General features: G+C 37.4%; 1 protein-coding gene across 8 annotated transcripts in view; it reads left to right on the top strand.

The window, feature by feature from the left end:
• MUSK (muscle associated receptor tyrosine kinase) overlaps positions 1–19769 on the top strand; it is an 86302-nt gene that overhangs the window by 61085 nt on the left and 5448 nt on the right. For 3 of the 8 annotated variants that reach the window (XM_066256535.1, XM_066256538.1, XM_066256536.1), the window contains 4 exons: positions 5020–5026; positions 11749–12012; positions 13133–13308; positions 13954–13977. In XM_066256535.1, the coding sequence (XP_066112632.1) occupies positions 5020–5026; positions 11749–12012; positions 13133–13308; positions 13954–13977 (471 nt within the window). Of the gene's footprint in view, positions 1–1072; positions 1089–5019; positions 5027–11748; positions 12013–13132; positions 13309–13953; positions 13978–19769 lie in introns of all 8 variants that reach the window. The other 5 variants (XM_066256539.1, XM_066256540.1, XM_066256541.1 and 2 more) reach the window with 3 other exon arrangements.

Raw genomic sequence — 19769 nt, 5'->3', positions numbered from 1 at the left:
GACTTAATATTCAAAATATATATTTTTAAAAAGTTATACAACTCAAAAAAGCAAAAACACAAACAATATGATTTAAAAATGGGCAGAGAATCTGAATAGACTTTTATTTCACATGTGAAAAGGCACTCCACATCAGTAATCATCAGGGAAATGCAAATTAAAACCACAATGCAATATCATCTCATACTCGTTAGAGTGACTGTCATTTAAAAAAGAGTTAACAAGTGTTGGCAAGGATGTGGGAAAAGGGGATTTCTTGAGCACTGTTGGTGAAAATGCAAATATGTTTACCCACTATGGAAAAGAAATTAAAAGTAAATTATTCTTCAAGAAATTAAATATAAACTACCATATCATCCAGCAATCCCACTTCTGGATTTATAGCTAAAGGAAAATAAAATAGGATATTGAAGAGATATTTACAATCTCATGTTTATTGCAGCATTGTTCATAATAGCCAAGATATGAAAACAACCTAAGTGTCTGTCAGTGAACAAATGGATAAAGTAGATGTGGCATATACACACGATGAAATATCATCCAGCCATAAGAAAGAATAAAATCTTGACATTTGCAACAACACATGGATAAAACATGAGGGCAGTATGCAAAGTGAAATAAGTCAGATAGAGAAAGACAAATACTGTATGGTCTTATATGTGGAATCTAAGAAAGCTTAACCCACAGAAACATAGAGTACAGTAGTGGTGACCAGGGGCTGTGGAGTGGAGGTAATAGAAAGTTGTTGATCAAAGGGTACAAAACTCCAGTTATAAAATGAATTGAGTTTTGGGAATCTAATGTACAGCATGGTGATTATAGTTAACAATACTGTATTACATACTTGAAAGTAGCTAAAAGAGTAGATCTTAGATGTTCTCACCAAAAAAAGAGAAGTGGCCCTGGCCAGTTGGCTCAGTGGTAGAGTGTCAACCCAGCGTGTGGAAGTCTCAGGTTTGATTCCCGGTCAGCGCACACAGGAGAAGCAACCATGTGCTTCTCTACCCCTCCCCCTTTCCCTTTTCTCTCTCTCTCTCTTCTCCTCCTGCAGCCATGGCTCTATTGGTTCAAGTGTATCAGCCCTGGAGGTTGAGCATGGCTCCATGGAGCCTACACCTTAGGAGCTAAAAATAGCTCTGTTGGGAGCAGGACCCCCAATGGCAGAGCATTGGCCCCAGGCGGGGGGCACTGTGTGGGTCACAGTGTGCATGCAGGAGTCTACCTCTCCCCCTCTCACTTAATTAAAAAATAAAAAAGGGAGAAGTGGTAATTATGTTATATGATGGAGGTGTTAGCTATCTATGGTTGTATTCATTTTGCAATATTTAAATGTATCAAATCACCACACTGTATATCTTTAACTTATAAAATGTTATGTCAGTTACATCTCAATAAAGCTAGGTGGAAAATAGACACAGGGATTCAGGAGAGGAAAATACATATTTGTATTTACTATTCACAATGGTATTAATAGATCCTTCATGGGAGAGTTATGTCCAAAGTTCTGCTTATGATTATGAAGTCTCAGGGAACAGGAATGAGTCTGTGGTCACACTTCTTCTCTAATATGAGTTATTCCCCATTCTACCAACACTCCCACCTTCTGCAATGCCTCTTCTTTATACTGACCCCAGGGTCTGGAGCTTCTTGTTACTAAATTTAAAACTTGAATGAATATATGTAACATGACCAAAAATGGGCAGTAGGGAGAAATACAATGTGGTAGTATTGGAGTTCTCCATCCTCAAATAGCCCATCTTATCAAATAGTTTCCCCTTTTCCTCCAGGGATGTGTTCTAAGACCCCCAGTGGATGCCTAAAACCTCAGATAGTACTGAACCCTATATATACTATGTTTTTTCCCTATACATACCTACCTAAGCTAAAGTCTAATTTATAAGTTAGCCACAGTAGATTAGCAATAATAACTAATAATAAAATAGAATAAGTATAACCATATGCTGTAATAAAAATTGTATGAATGTAATTACTTGCTTTCAAAATATCTTACTGTACTGTACTCACTCTTCTTGAGATGATAGGATGTGAGATTCCTCAGCTTTTCACTGAAAGGAAGCACTTTTCAGCCTCTCTTTGGCATATCCGAATTGTCAGCATCACTATTCTTGCGCTTTGGGGCCATTATTAAGTAAAATATGGGTGACTTGAACACAAGCACTGCGACATCGCAACCCTGGATCTGACAAGCAAGGTGGCTACTCCATGACTAACAGGCAGGGGGCGTCTACAGCGTGGAGACGCTGAAGAAAGGGATGATTCACATCCTGGCAAAATGGAGCAGAATGTCGCGAGATTTTAGACCCGCACACAATGAAAAACTCATGAACTGTTTATATCTGCAATTTCCCACTTAATGTTTTCAGACTGTGGTTGACCGCAGGTGACTAAAAGTGCAGAAAGCAAAACTGTGGATAAAGGAGGACTACTGTAGTTTTATTTTCTATATTTTGAAAGAGTTGATATTTCACACAGGACAGAAAATAAACAGAACTTTGAATTACATTTCATAATCAATATAGTTGATTGAATGCACTCCCATGTGACACGCTCTCTCACGTCTGAGAATCTGAGAGTCATACTCCCAAGGTGTCCCTAATCTTCTCAACTGTGAGACAAGTGATAATGTATCAGGGACACAGCTCTCAGCCATGATCGTTAGAGAGTTCTTATCAACTAAACAGTCAATCAACATTCCCGAGCATTTCACAATGGCTTTATAAGTTTTCTTTTTTTCTTTTTCAATTACACTTGACATTCAATATTATTTTGTATTAGTTTCAGGTGTACAGCAGAATGGTTAGGCCATCATATACTCTACAAAATGTTCCCCTGATATTCCCAGTACCCACCTGGCTGGCTATCTGGTTTCATATTGATTAAAGGTGTTTTGTTTTTGTTTTTAATAAAAGGGAAAGAATACATGAGTAACAGCCAGTAGCCACACTAAATTGCTACCAGCTGTTCCTGCAGTCAGGCACGAGAGCTAAGCATTCTTTTTATAATCAGGCAGCCTTTGTTTATTAGAATCGCTGCATGTTGTTCATGAGAGCCAAACTTTTACTGAGTTTTCCAGATAATTTAAAAAGTACTACAAATATTGATGACTGTTGAAAATTTTTGGAATGTTAAAATATCTTGGTTTGAGATAAAGGCACTTGTTTATGATTGCAAGGTTCTTGGATGGCTTCCCTGACCCCTTCCCTCCTCCCAAAGAAAATGTGCTTAGAGACATTTCTAGAAATTTCTACATGGACGCCCAGTATCTGAGGGCATCCTCTCACTCTCTTAATATTCTTGAGATAATCAAGCACCCTTAAATGAATTTCATTTTTCTTTCCTCAATTTTCTTTGAAATAGAAGCATATCTAAGTTTATTCTATCCTCCCAAGTACTATGCCTGGATTCTCTTTGGCATTGGCGTATATCTGTGGTATCGAATCCTCCTCTTCCCCTCATAAATGAAGGCCTCTTTCACATATCTAGCCTGGGCTTCCTCGGGTTTCAACAGGTTTCCCTGCTCAGCTGCTCTTAGAATCTGCCTTTAACTTCTCTAACCCACATATTATTTTCTCTGGCAGAATTGCCTGATGTCTCCTTCCATCTGTCCTATCTGTACAGGGGTGGAATTGTCATGAGGCTTGGGTCATGGTGGTGCCTCATGTAGGCTGGCTTCTGAGCCTCGTCGTCAGGCTCATTTCATAAAATGTCCATAAAGACAGAAGATTCACATACTCAGGGTTCCACAAACCTCACAATCACTAGCCCTCACAAATGCCAAAAGGAATGATTAGAAAGACAAACTACTAGTTTACAGGGTTTTCCAAGAACATAGACTTCTCAGAGGAATTCGCTTTAGAATTCTTAAACAACGACAAAAGAAAAACAACCAAATGGACCTGGAACCTTAAAAAGGAGTCAGACCTCGACATTAGGAGAAAGTCTATTAAGGCAGATTGGATATAACCAAAGCATACGTGTTACTTCTTACGTTTTATAATGTAAGTTGGGGACAAGAGGAAATAGATTACAAAGTGGTTGGTGAAGCGTGTGAAGTTTTAGATTTCCTATACAAAAAGAGACAGAATCTTTCAGAAATGCTGGTCAATTACACCCTTGCAAGGGTCTTCCTGCCCCGGCAGAGTTTAAATTGGGGCCATTTCTGCTGGGAGCCCCAATAATCCACCTAAGGTGAGGGGCAGTTTTTTCAGTGCCCATTATGTGGGTATTTATGGAGCCCGGTGCAAAATAAAAATGTGGGGTCCGTGACAGCAGTGCATTAAACTAAGCAGGTGGTCCTTCTAAGCTCAGGACCCTGTGAGGCTTCACGCCTGTGAAGTTAGTGGGTCTGTGGGAATCACAGCTAGCTGTCTCCTCTCTTCTCCACCCTTTTCCTCTCGTCTCTTCTTCCTTAACCAACACATCTTGCTTTCTTGATGCAAGGTCCCTGGGTGGCTTGAGACTTGTTTGGAGGTTCTAGCAGGAGAGCACAGCTACTCGAATACCCTTGACCAAAGAACGGTCCTCTCCTCTGTCGGGGAAGGTCATCCTCTTCTACCGAGCGCGCAGCTTCGGGAGGGATGCACATGGAGCGGTGAGGCAGGAAGGGGACACCCGCCTAGCCAGCTAGATCAGCCAAATCAACCCTGGCGATCAAGGGGGTGACAGATGTCGCAGCCAGATCGCCCTCACATTCTCTGGGTGGCTAATGGAGAGATATTCTGAGCTATAGCACTGCCTGGGCTGATGGCGCCCATGGTTGCTTTGACTGGAAAAGAGTTCAGTTCCTGGAGATACTCAATGTTTTCTTAATCTCCTTGTCCAAACCTGCCGGTTAATGTGCTATCCGCCCTCCTAGAGGAAGCAGAGAACTTTTCAGAAACTCAGAGATTAGAGGTATGAAAGCTATCTCTTACAAACCATAAAATGAAAATATACTAACTTTGGCTTCTTTTTCCCTTTACCTTGATTACCTGTGGGAACTTCCTTTCCTGGTAAAAGAATGGAGGTAAGATATTGTTATTACATAAATGTTTTGTTTTGTTGTGTTTTAATTTTTGTTTGACATGCCCTCCATTGTCTATTTGATGAGCACGGGTAATCTTTCAGAAACTTTCTAATTTCAAATCCTTTTAATACACTTAAAAGATGATGATGAAAATGAAGATAGGTAACATCTATTGAATAATTATGATGTATCAAGCACTGTTTTTAGGGCTTTACATGCATTATTTAAAGTTATCCTCAGGAAATCCCTATGAAATAGGTATTGTTATTATCCCTATTGTACAGAAAAGAAACTAAATGAGGTGGGGTTTTTTGTTGTTGTTATTTCTGAACTGGAGAGTTGCAGTGACTTACACAGCTAGTAAATTATAGGCTTGGAGAAGGAACCTAGAACTGACTCCCAAGCTCTCCCTCATTGCTTTATCCTGTAGATGAGAAAGTATCACCTTGAAATATAACATCCGGCAATTTACAGTGTTTTGTTTGCAGTAAAATTGATGTTCATAAAAACTCTATGAAGTGTGGTAACTACTTTTATCTAATTTTACAAATGATGAAACTGAGATTGAGAATAATTAAAAATAGTAATAATGATAACAGCTAAGTTTTGTGGTACATTTATGATCACTGCTTTTCTTTTCTTTTAAATTATTTTTTTGAAAAAATATTTTATTCATTTTAGAGAGAGGGGAGAGAGAGAGAGAGAGAGAGAGATGGGGGGAGGAGCAGAAAGCATCGACTCCTATATGTGCCTTAATCAGGCAAGCCCAGGGTTTCAAACCAGCAACCTCAGCATTCCAGGTCGATGCTTTACCCACTGCACCACCACAGGTCAGGCTGATCACTGCTTCTTATACCTACATTTTAGCAACTTTATGGGGCAAGAACAATTTTTTTTTAATTCAGTGAGAGGAGAGAAGGCAGAAACAGACTCCAGCATGGGCCCCAACCAGGTTCCACCCAGGGCCAACTCTCTCCAATGGAGCCCTGGCTCCAGGAGGGGAGGAGAAGAAAGAACTATAGAGAGAGAAGCGAGAGGGGAAGGGATAGAGGAGCAGATGGGAACCTCTCCTGTGTACCCTGACCAGAAATCGAACCCAGGACATACACACGCGGGCTGATGCTCTACCACTGAGCCATTTGGCCGGGGCACAAGAACTATTATTATAAGAACATATTATTTTATGTGGAAGCTGATGCCCCAGGAATTTCCAGGACTATACAGCAAACTACAAAGCCTCAATCTGATCTCAGGTAGACAGATGCCAGAACTTAGATTAGTAACAACTATACCAACCCAGACAGCACAGTCACACTACAGGACCTAAACCCCCAACCACTGCTTCTAAGTCCATGGAATGAAAGAACGCATTGCATAAGAAAATTTGGTTATTTCTTTCTCTTGTCCCAATTCATATTGATGTATTCATTTATCACAGTTCTAAGAGATGGAGTCCTGACTTTTATGGATTCTACAGTGAAAAAGAATGGCTGAAGAAGTGACATACAACTTAAACATGGAGAAAGTTAAACTAAAATGCAGGCCACCAACAGAAGAGATGCCATCTTTCCTCCACACATCATTCAGCACACCTGTTCTCTCTAGGCATATTTAAACCACTCAGTCTATTCCTGGCACTATATAAGAAAGCAGAGAAACAAAACAATGTATACACATTCCCTGCCCCCAAGAAATATACACTTTACTAGGAGAAACACAACATATACACACAGAGATATTAATCACAAGACAACATAATTAATAATGGAAGCATACACAAATTCCAAAGACTCAAGCACAGAAATAGATCATTCACATGCACATAAATACAAATAAAAAACTTTAAACTCATGAGTAGTCAAATAAATGCTAATTAAATAAAATCCCATACCATTTTTCACTTGTGATAATATAGCACTCTCAAACTCTGTTGGTAGAAAGAAAATTGCAATAACCTTTCTAGAGAGCATTTGGCAATTTTTATTGAGAAACTTAAAACAGTTGTATCTATTAACTGGATAGATCCACTTTCGGTAATTTATGTTAAGGAAATAATAAGTGTATGAACAAGAAAATTTAAAACAACTTTTTATATATTAGTAAAATATATGAGCAATTTCAATATCTACCAATAAGATAAATTGATGTGATTTGAAGGGTATGTTTTGAAAACATAATGTCATAAGCAAATATTTATATCATGCTAAAATGCAGAATACATGAATATGTTAATAATTATATACTATGTATAATATATACAATACTATTACTATACTTATATATAGTAATTATAACCAATATATGTACAAATATATAAAACATAAGTAGTGCATATATTTGGCTAATATATAATAAATTTTAAAATTTTGAAAAAACTTTAAGTTTATATTAATATCATTCTGTTTTACACAAGCAATAGGCAGTAATTTTAGTCAGAAGAAACATAAGAAGTATTTCTCAGAGGAGGCTATGTCCTTCTACTTAGGACATTGGGTTTGACGTTTCAGGAATATGATATTTGATCTATGTCCTAGAGCACGGGTTGGCAAACATTTTCTGTAAAGGGCCGGATATGAAATATATTTGGCTCTGTGGACCATACGGTCTCTGTTGCTACTGCTCAACTTGGCTGTCTCAGGGCAAAAACAGCATTGACAATTCATAACGATTGGACATGGCATTGGAATTGTTTATCATTTTTACTTCTGACTTTTTTCAACCATTTAGAAATGTAAACATCAATCTTAGCTCGAAGATGGTATAAAAACAGACAGCAGGCTGCATGTGCCCTGTAGGTTGTATTGGTTGACCCTGCCTGAGAGAATGAATCATATACAAAGATACTAGGCAGGAAAGAATAAAGAACTCCAGTTTGCTTTGGAGATTGGAAGTGGTGTAGAACCCTGGTCAGCATGCTTGTTGGGAAAGTACAATGGGTGACCAGACAGTTGATATGTAAGGAAGGAAGATTTTTCCTTATCAGAGAAGAGACACAGGTGGGCCAACCCTAAGGAGGGCAGAAGGAGGTGTGGAACTTCCACTGGAGTAGTGGGGTAGCCTTATCTCAAACAAACACAGCTGGTCATCTGCATGGACCAAGCATTACATGTTCAAAAGGAGTGGAGGGCTCCCTCATAGAAACTGCACGATCACTTTTAAAAATATGATTCATACATGTTAAAGCCAAGAGAGTTAAGAGTAAAAGGTGTAGTGTGACTCCTTTAAATAATCCGTTTGACCAAGGAGAGTTTTCTGTTGTAAAGAAATTAAAAGGGGGACCTGGGATCAAATATCTGCTGTTGTTTCTACAAAGAGAAACTTTACAGAAAATAAAGATCAGCCAGGTTTAGTTTGTCAGGAGGCATGCGAGGGACTGGTCCCATGTGCAACATTAGCTAGCATTTTTGGAGATGGTCCGGCAGGTCATTCCAAAATAGCTAGCATTCTGTGAACGGATCCCTCTGACCTCTACCCCACTGTTCCAGGGAACAACAGGACCAGCTGCTTCTGGGGTTGCTCCCTCGGTGTCCTAAGAACTGCCTGCTGGAATGGGGAGGGGTCTCCTCGCTTGCAAAGGACAACAGGGGACACCAACGGAAAGTCTTTGCAGTTATCTTGTCCCCAATTTTTACTATGAGCTCCTTTTACATTTTAAGTGATAGGGTTAGGAGGTTGAGGAACAAAATAGCCCAATTTACCTTTGTGTTTTGCCTCTAAAATTTGTTAACTGCACAAAATTTAAGGTTTATAAGCCTTCAAAAGAAAAGAGGAAAAGGAAAAGGAAGTTGTTCCAACTATCTGAAACTATGGTCAGTTTTTCTATCTCTCTCCAATTATTTTATACACACACACATATGTATATATGTTTGTATATTATTTATATATCTGGTCCTGTATATTATTATATTATTTCCTACCTTGTGGAACTAATCCTAGTATAGATATACAACCAACTCAAAGTCTTTAATGCTCCCAGAAATACCACAGAGATGTAGAAAATTAATAAGAACCATAGGCTTTGTACCATATTTTATGGTTTTTCCTAGATGCAAAGGGTTTTCACAAGCTAGTTATTTTCAGGCTGACAGAAAGAAAAACCAAAATTACAACAAAGATCTAATTTCTATTTAAAACCTAGGCTGTTATTTTTTTTTTTTTGTATTGTGTAGCTAATGCTCAAAAATAAATAAAAACTCAATACTATTAAGTCAACTGAAGCTATACAAAAAAAAAAATCAGTGCTTGTTAGGGGAAGCAACAGAAATCCAAAGTGAGAGATTAATTCATTATTAATAACCCTTATCTCTGAGGCTATTTTCATTTATTTTTATTTTCTTTTTTTTTCTTAGTTTCCACCGTTCTCTAAAAAAATGTTGTTTGTGTAATCAAGGGCAAAATTATGAACACTTTTAATTGAAAAATTACAGAAAAATAAAGAACAGAGACATTCAGTAGTTAACATGTGGCAACAGAACCTGGATGAACCCTTCTCAGCTCAGAGTCACTGGGGGAGATATTTAACTTTTACATGATACAGTATTTTTCTGTGAAGAGAAAAGTCACACCTGTGCTTACCCAACCTCCCTTTTTACTGAGATATTAATATGTGAGACCACTGGTAAACCAGTTTGAGCTATTTCTGGTTACTAGGTATTATTAGTCTGTTTCTTAAACACAGCACCTGTGCTTCTCTCAAACCTTCCTAGTGTTTGCTTAGACCAAGTTCCTTCCCTAAGATGTAGGGTCCTAGCTATTTCTCTGTTTTCCGAACCTGACCTCACCCTAGTTTGTTTGTTTTTTTGGGGGGGGCCTCGATCAGAAGGACTTGGGCCCCCCACGAGCAGCGCCGGGGAGTGGGTCTTCCGTACGCCACATTTCCCATCACCCTAGTTTTTATAGGAGTTTTGTGTTTTCTTATTCAAGTCTTTTGTTTAAAAAAAAAACCCCAACAAACTACAAATAATGCAGTCAGTTTTATGTTGGCTAACTAGAAAAAGACAAGTATGAATGAGAGGAAAATTCTACATTACAAAACATTATTTTAAAGCATATTGTTTCTTTTTTTTTTTTTTTTTTTGTATTTTTCTGAAGCTAGAAACCGGGAGAGACAGTCAGACAGACTCCCGCATGCGCCCAACCAGGATCCACCTGGCACGCCCACCAGGGGGCGACGCTCTACCCACCAGGGGGCGATACTCTGCCCCTCCGGGCCTTGCTCTGTTGCGACCAGAGCCACTCCAGCGCCTGGGGCAGAGGCCAAGGAGCTTATCCCCAGCGCCCGGGCCATCTTTGCTCCAATGGATCCTTGGCTGCGGGAGGGGAAGAGAAAGACAGAGAGGAAGGAGAGGGGGAGGGGTGGAGAAGCAGATGGGCGCTTCTCCTGTGTGCCCTGGCTGGAATCGAACCCGGGACTTCTGCACGCCAGGCCGATGCTCTACCACTGAGCCAACCGGCCAGGGCTAAAGCATATTGTTTCTTAGAAGTTCATTGTTTTACCTGAAGGAGTTGTATCTCATTTAATAGATTTGCTTTAAAAACTAGCCAATTGTGGTTTTCCATTAAAGTAGCAATTTTCCTAATTCAATTAGGTTTTCTTAACAATTTAAAATTTTGCCACAAGTTCCAATTTGTTTAATTTTGTTATCTTAAGCACCTTTATATAAAGATAATAAAATGCTAACTTCCAACAGTTATACAAATTAAAGGAGATAAACTCAAGTTATATGTCATTATTAAAGATAAAGATCTGATGAAAGGCATAAAAATATATTGAGATCATCACAGTGACATCACATAAGTGCTCAATAAATATGTGTCAGGTGAGTCTAGAAATTATTATTATAATTCCCAGCATCCCATTAAGAAGGAAGTGGATACATGAAGGGAGTACCAGCAGCATTTTCTATCCACCCTGTCATTCCCTTCAGTTGTCATAGAAGATAATCTTTTAATTTATTTTTGTGCTAGCTTTATAGAGTTTAGTTTTTCTTCACATATATTACAAATTAACACACAATAATCTGAGTTCAGAATGATTACCTACATCACTCTACAGATGAGGACATTGGGGCTCTGAGTGACCATATGTCTTTCCCCAAGACATGTAATGAGAAAGTAGCAAAGCTAAAGATGCCAGTTAACTTCCCTGAGAGCTACATCCTATGCTTTCTCCCCACTTATGTGGCTTTTTTTTTTTTTAGTCTTTAATGGAATGCTGGGAAGATGTATGAGTGGGAGAATCTGAGTATGAAAAGGGTCACAAAGATGTATGTGCTACAAAATCCAAGTACCTAACTATCCTAACACATAAATAACCTGTTTGTAAAGCTTTGGATCGATGTGTTTATTACATTCAATTATTTGTTAATCATCATGATGAATATGTTTTTTTGTTTGTTGATGTATTTGTTTGCCTATGTCAGTTTATTAGTAAGAAGCATGTCAGGCTGAATTCTATTATAATGTAAATAATAAAGATACCCATAGTTTCTAAAGCTTTCTATATCTGTTATCACATTTGATCCTCATAATAGCCTTCTGAAGTAGCGAAGGTGCTATTATTGCAGGTGGAAACAAAGACACTATTCTTATGGAGCATTTCAACCAATTGGCTAGTGCAATTTTCTCCTATTGCTGTGATGCAGATGTGGAAACTGAAAAGAAAAAAAGCAGGCTGAATGAAATAGCATGTGATGGGAAATGTTGTTCATTGCTTCTTTCAGTAAACCACAGAAAGACAACAGAGGCTACTGCGCCCAGTACAGAGGGGAGCTGTGTAATGCTGTCCTGGCAAACAATGCCCTGGTTTTCTTCAACAACTCCTACGCGGACCCTGAGGAGGCCCATGAACTGCTTGTCCACACTGCCTCGAATGAACTGAAGGCAGTGAGTCCACTCTGCCGGCCGGCTGCGGAGGCCTTGCTGTGTAACCACGTCTTTCGAGAATGCAACCCCGGTGCGGTACCTGCTCCTATCCCCATCTGCAGGTAAAATTAAAGATAAGTAAGTGGGAAAATGTATTTGACTGCAAACAGGAAGAATTCTCAAAAGAAGAATTGCCATGGGCATTAATAAAGGCAAAAACTAGCTTTTGTCCAAAATTAAAGGTAATTAATTGGATAAAATTCCCACGGTGTAAATCATTGATGATATCTTATAATACAAGGGCTCTGAGCTTCTAGAAAATATCATAAAAGGTATAATAGTCTATTGCCCTTGTTACTGTTCACATTATCATATTCATAAATATCCCTGATTTCTATGAAATAAAAAAAAACCCTAAACTAGCATGGACCTCATTAGTAAGCCACAGTAGAGAAGGGAAAATAAAACTATATTTCAAGTGTTTCAGCATTATTTGCCAACAAATATGAGATCATGATGAGCATTCAGAATGTTATTTTATATTGTACTATATATTTTAAAATACACTCCACCCAACATTCTAATTTAAGTGCTGACAGTCTTGTCTCATACTGGGTGTGGGGGAGAGAAGTAAGGAAGCGCTCACAGCAACGGGCCAGGCCTGAGCTCCTCCAAAGCTAGGGCTGGGGAAGGACCCCCGTGCCCTCCTAGAATTTGCCAGGAAGGTGGGCCTGTCTTGTTTTGGAAGACAAACATGCAGAGTTGAGGACCGTGTTACCCAGGCCCTGCCCATCAGCCCTGCGATTACAGGAAAATCTCCCAGGCTGGAAATTGACTGACAGTGATCCATGACTTTTAGTATGTTTTAAATCTCCATGCACCTTGTTTCTGTACCTTTGTAGTTATTTTCATATAAAGTTGAAAGAAGACGAATTCCAGATTCCTAACCTAATACCTTTTGAATTCAGAAGTTCTTATTTTCATACATTACGTGTCATCTTAGTTTTAGAAAACAACACTAATTATGTTCTAAAAACAAAACCAGGTATCAGTTTGCCTCACCGGATAATCCATTTCATTAAAGTCTCCCACTAGTTACCATAAAACAGTCCTTTCAAAACCCTTTTGCAAGAACCACTGTGCTATGATGATCTTTTGAAAATACAGAATGTAGGCGCTGCCACAGATTTGGCTGTGACATGCCATGACTCATCAAGTTTTGTTCTTCATAAAATATTTTAGAGAATACTGCCTGGCAGTCAAGGAGCTCTTCTGTGCGAAGGAATGGCTGGCACTGGAAGAGAAGACGCACAGAGGCCTCCCCGGCGCTGGGACACATCTGCTCTCCGTGCTGGAATGCAGCAGGCTTCCCAGCATGCACTGGGGCCCCCTGGCCTGCACCAGGCTGCCATATTTAGGTAACATAGTCCTCTCAAGACTTTGGGTTGAAAGAAATTGACTGGTTTTGAAGAAACTAAGGTGTGCACTTAAATATCCTAATATTTCTAGGCATTTTGAATTTTTTTTTTTTTTGAGATTCCCTAATAACCGAATCCTACTGCTATCCCAAATGCACAGGTTAGCATAAGGACTTACTTCATTTGTTTTAAAAGAAATGGAAGAGCACTTGTAACTGCTGCTTGAGAGCTTACCTTATTTCATGAGGGGTCTTATGAGAGCTTGTGATGTTTTCTGGAATGTGCAAAGATATGGCTAAGAAACTACTCCTGCTTTGTTGGAGGAATGGAATGAAGGAACCAAGTCCTCTTTCTTAGCCAATGAAGCAGATTTTGAAGCATGCAAGAATAAGCCACATGTTTGAAAATGCTGACCTCACAAAACAGAGCTGAAACCCTGCATGTTGCTTTAATGAACTCTGTAAGGACCTCTAACAGCTGGTTTAATTTCAAAGACGTGATCCTTTCACGTTTGAATGCGAAGAATGTTTTCCAGTTGCATATTAAAGAGCTGAAAGGGAACTTGCTGTTCTTAGCAGTCTCTCACAGAATGTATGAGATATCTGGATGCTCACTCAAAACAAATTTTTATCCTTTCCCCCTCAGATTTTATAAAAGAAAACCTAACAAGTAAGTAATTTTATTTGTGCCCTTGAAATCCTATGTGTATGTAAATGGATTCGTGCATGCGTATTTACACTCATACTTGATAATGTCCAGAACAGAACGTACAGCATCTCTTAAAGGCTGGTCTCTGGTCACCCAGGGTAGAACATGAAGGAACATGATTGGAGATCTCAGCTTAGAGCCTCTAATTAGGCTATGGACAGCACCCTATGGTCACCTCAAAGAGACCCCTTGTATGGCTATATCCCTTTACAGCTTGATCTCTTATACGGCTATAAAATCAGCCAAATTGAAAATGTCACCTTTTGACTTTGTATTCATGGTTTTTGTATCACTATTTAGAGTGACAACAAGTATCTTTTTCTTCATTGAGCCAATTCACAATTTTCATTTGTGATTACAGATCCTTCTTTTAGAAAATAGGTGTGTGTGTTTGTTTTAAAGACAGCTAATTTCCAATAAAAAGTTTCCAGAGACAAATCAAATGATTTAAAAATGACTGTCTCCAAATTTCTGGGAAAGAATTCAAGAAGTTTACTTGAAAAGAGATGTCCTACAAATAAATTTGTATGAAACAGTACTTTAACCTACAAGAATATAGATATCTTCACAATGGTATGAGAAATTTTTCATGTCAGTTTCTTCCTCTGATTTGAGTATTCTAAGGCTTAAATCATATTCACTGTTTGTGATACATATTCCAAACCTAATCACTTGGCTAAGTGTCCGAGTTGATTTTATCAGCTTACTTAATGGACTAAGACTTAAAAGTGTTAAAAGAAAGAATGCTACTAATCACAAATGGATGTCTGAGAGTTTGTAAACAAGAGCAGTAATGGAAAACCAACCAATCAACTAACCAAACAAACACCTATTATTCTGAAAACCTGTCAAATTGTTATACCCAAATTGAAGGAATGAAAAAGAAATGTTTCCATTCTTTGTCATATAAGCAGTCAAAGTTTGCTTTGATTAGACTATTAATTGTTGACTGTGGTCTATATTATCCTTCCATTGTTTATTCATTCATCCATTCAAGCAGTTCACTGAGGGTTTACTGTGTGGAAGATGCTGACCTTTAATCCTAGATTAGACAGGAATAAGACATGCAAAAAGAATGCATACTTCTGCATGCTACACTGATTATAATTCATTTTCTATCCTTAAACAAATACAGTTTTACAAGTGAACAAACAAGACAAACAAAAACTCATACACACAGATAACTGAATAATGGTTACCAGAGAAAAAGGGGGTTGGAGGAGTTCCTAAGAGGTAGAGGGGGTGAAATATGTATCATAGTAACGAAAGGAGATTTGACTTTGGGTGGTAAAAACCAATGCAATATACAGGAGGTGATATGTTATAGAATTTTACACATGAAATCTATATAACTAATATTGCCCCAATACATTCAATTTAAAAATTAAAAAACATATCTATATAACATTTAATGTAAAATTTAATATTACTCCTCAAAGAAGTTTTATGAACTCTTTTGTACATGTAAGAAAATGAACTCCAAATGATCATTTCATCTGAACATGTGATGGGGAATGTCTAAAAGCTTGATCCCTGAGTTAAATGCAATTATTATTAAAGAAATTGGCTTAAACTCATGAGGTAGGTCAACAGTTAAGCAAAGAAGGTAGCTATATTAGTTGGTGTCTCATATTATATAGGAGTGTGTAAAGCCCTCAAATATTTCTTGAAGAGGTTCTTGATTCCTGAGTAAACTCTAAAGGATATTGCCAGTTCACTTCGAAGGATGTTGGAAGATGTTTGTAAAAATCATTTGTTTATCTTCTGCATTAATTCCTTCGAGCTTGAACACTAGAATTTTAGGAGTTTCATTTTATAACTTCTTTTGCTGAAGTGAAATGTCTTCTTAAGCATTTAGTGCCTTTGTACTCTTTATACTATTTACTTAGTAGGCATTTCACTATTCTTGAATTTCTGATTTTTCTGGAAATGCACATACTTTATGCATTTCCTCAGATGGATTTGGGTGACAGTCTCTGAATCCTTACATATCTTCAGAAGAGCTTTCTTTTACCTGGATAGTTGAAAGCTGTATTAGCTAGATACATAATTCTTGAATGACTTTTCTTTTCTCTCAGTATTCTAGAAGTGTGATTGCACTCTTTTCTAGCTTCTAGTTTTAGAAATGAGTTGCCTGCATCTTGTTACTTTTTTCTATAAGTTATTTGTTTTTTTCTGTCTAGATAGAAGCATACATTTCTTCTTTATGCTTATTATCTGTATGGTAGAATCTAAATAATGATGTTTAACCGGACATCTTTTTCCAAATCTACGTTCAGGACTTCATACTGGTAGTTTGAAATAAGCCATGATGAGAATATTAATACCATGGAAGTCAGGCTGCAGCTGGGTCATCTTTCTAAAGCAAAGAGCTGATCATGCCACTCTAGTATTCCAAACCTTCCAATGATTCTCTCCACTTACTACAGGGCAAAATCCAAATTATTTAACTTGGTATGATATATAAGGCTATTTATGACCTGGACCTTGTATCTGTAGCCTTACCTATAGACACTCCCCAACTCAACAATAAAACTTTCAGATATACTTTTAGAAAGGACCCTGATAACATGTTATTCCTTCTTCATAGAAAACTACCTCCCCACCTCCATACACACACAAATACCTTCAACTGATATTGCCTATTCACCTTTTATATTTAGCTCAGTTACTTAGCTGGAAAACTTATCCATTGTGCCTAAAGTTGGAGCTGGGCTATCCTCAGATGTTCTCAAGCATCCTGTTCTTACCATTCTTGTAACACTTTTTATGTAATTACCTTTTTACTGATTGTTTCCCAGTCAAATAGTTTAACATACACTTGTCATGTGTACCATAGTATTTTTGCAAACTAACAGTCAATTTTAATTTGGTGAATACATTAATGTATGAATGGATGAGTAAAACTCCCTTTATGTTCAGAAGAAAAGGATAAAGAGATAAAATCATGATGAGAAGAGAAAGTTTAAAAGGAAAAAAATGGGAGACCCCAACTGATCATTTGAATCCAAAGACATAACTAATGTCACTCTAAGGAAGAGCAGAGCAAGTAGATCAGAAACAATACTCATGAGCAAACAAAACAAAACTATCTTGAAAATAAGAATTAAATCCATAAAGCAAAAATATTATTTAAACTATGCCAATTACTGCATTTTAAAAATAATCTTACTGAATTATCAAGGATTTTTTAAAAAGATTTTATTTATTGATTTTTAGAGAGAGGAGAGAGAAAGGGGAGAGGGGCAGGAAGCATCAACTTGTAGTTGTTTCTTGTACATGTTTTGACCAGGCAAGCCTGGGTATTGAACTGGCTACCTCAGCGTTCTAGGTCAACACTGTATGTACTGCGCCACCACAGGTCAGGTATAGAGTATTCTTTTAATATACCACTAAATTCTATTTTTTAAATACTTTTGAGAAATATTACCATTTTATTTACTGATGAGATTGCAATACAAATTTTATGAGTTACATTACATTCCCTCAAATGTTAAATATGGTATGGACTACTCTGTAAAATCCAGATATAAAAATAGTCACTTCTTCCTGTCTTTTAATGATTGCTCCTACTTTATTATTAGCAGCAGGTTTCACTCTCCAATTTAGCCGCCCCCCCCCTTCCCATCCATCTTGGATTAATTAGAAATAAAACCTTCAGATGTCTCAGTCCAAGGAAAATCAGATTGGCTTTCAACATCAATCATAGAGGAACCTGGGAAATCTGTTAAGTCCACCATTGCTGTGATGCTTGATGAGAAACGCCATCATTGGTCCTGAACAGATGGTTTATGCTGTATTGATGTTTTTCAGTTCCAGGTGCCCACTTCAGTCACAGTGATGACCAAACTTGGTCTCCATAGGCTTCAAAATGACTTGCTTAACTATGGGTACTCAGGACATAATCACTGTGTCCACTCCTAGGCCAAGAAGTCCTACATGGGCACCCCTTGTAATCTCCCCTTTTACATTTTTATTTCAAGTGGCTTTAGTCATTTACTGCAATAAAATTTCTTTTTTATTTTGTAATGTTTTATATTAATCTATTTCCTTATATTAAATCATTATTCTCTTACTATATTGCAGTACATTGCTAAGATTTCATTTAGGATCTTTTAAATTTATGTTTAATAATCTATGAATGTGCTTTTCTTTGGTGTTAATGTTGTTAGGTTGTAATATTAGTATTATAACTATCTAAGATAATTTGACAGATTTTTCTCTTTTGGGGACATATTATGAAATATGAAAATGTTATCTCTTCCAAGACTGACATAATGTATCCCTAATTCTAAAGTGAGTTTTAAATTTCCTAGTCATAGCTATGTTCAGATTTTCTAATTCTTCAAACTTAATACTCTTTTCCTTAACATCTTTAAAATATAATTGCATAATTATATATTATTTTATTTTTATTGACCTTTTGAGACTATTGTGATATTCCTTTATCACTCCTAATTTGTATGTTTGTGCCTTTCCTATGTTTTAAAAATTAAAATTCCACTGATTAGGCTACTTGATATTTAGAGTGCCAACTATCGACTTATTTTTTAATTCTATCATTTGTGTTATGTGTATTCTAACTTATTAATTTCTGCTTGTACATGGCTGTTACTTTATCACTTATTTTCCTTTGCTAGTGATCATTTTTGTTTCCTTTCCAATGTCCTCAATAAATATTTAGTTCTTTTATTTATTTATTTTTAATCTAATGGAAAGAAATAATGCTCTGAGTTTATCATTCAGCACAGTTTTGGCCAAATTCCAAGCAAACTATCAGAAAGTTATTTTCTAATCTGTAACTGGCTACTTTTTACTCTTTGACAGAAAAGATACTTAATTTATTTTCTTTCTTTAACTCTCCTATTGGATTTTATTTAATCTATTTTAATTGCATTTTGGTCAAATAATAGATCTGCATAATTTCTGCTTTTGAATTTTATTGTTTATCTTGGTGGCCTGACAAAAGCTCATGGCTGTCACTGTTCCACAAATATTTCTTTCATTTTTTTCCTTAAGTGAGAAGTGGGAAGGCAGAGTGACAGACTCCCACACATGCCCCAACCAGGATCCACCTGGCAAGCCCCCTACTAGGCAATGCTCTGCCCATCTGGGGCCATTGCTCTGTTGCTCGGCAACCAAGCTATTTTTAGCACCTGAGGCTAGGCCATGGAGCCATCCTCAGTGCCCAGGGCCAACTTGCTCCAACTGAGCCATGGCTGTGGGAGGAGAAGAGAGAGATAGAGAGAGAAGGGAAAGGGGTAGGGTGGAAAAGCAGATGGTCGCTTCTCCTCTGTGCCCTGACCGGGAATCGAATCCGGGACTTCCACATGCCAGGCTGACTATTAAAACATTCTTGATGATTCTTTTATTAAAATTCTCTGTACCCATGTTTTTTGTCTTTACTCAATCAATTAAAAGGATTTAAAATATAATTAATACAGTTGTTTTATAGATATATAATGGACTTTGCACTCTACAGAGTGACATGAATATGACATCTTTTGGTTTCCAGCAGTCATGCGGATTTTACCTTGTTTTAATGTCGCATGACCTTTTTAGTGGGTGTTTGATAGGAGTCAATTTTTAGGTGAGCAAATTCTGCTCATTTGTGTCTCAATATTTCACTTTCATCTTCTTCCAAGAATAATTTTATTCTGTTTGCAAATCAACAGTATAAAAGCTCAGCTTTAGACATCCTGACTTCAAGTATAATTTTATAAAAATATTTTATTGAATAGCTTAATGTCCAC

The sequence above is a fragment of the Saccopteryx bilineata genome, chromosome 2, assembly GCF_036850765.1.
Source record: "Saccopteryx bilineata isolate mSacBil1 chromosome 2, mSacBil1_pri_phased_curated, whole genome shotgun sequence".
NCBI lineage: Eukaryota > Metazoa > Chordata > Mammalia > Chiroptera > Emballonuridae > Saccopteryx > Saccopteryx bilineata.
Note: the sequence above shows the minus strand (reverse complement) of the source record. Positions and strands in the feature narration are given on the sequence as shown.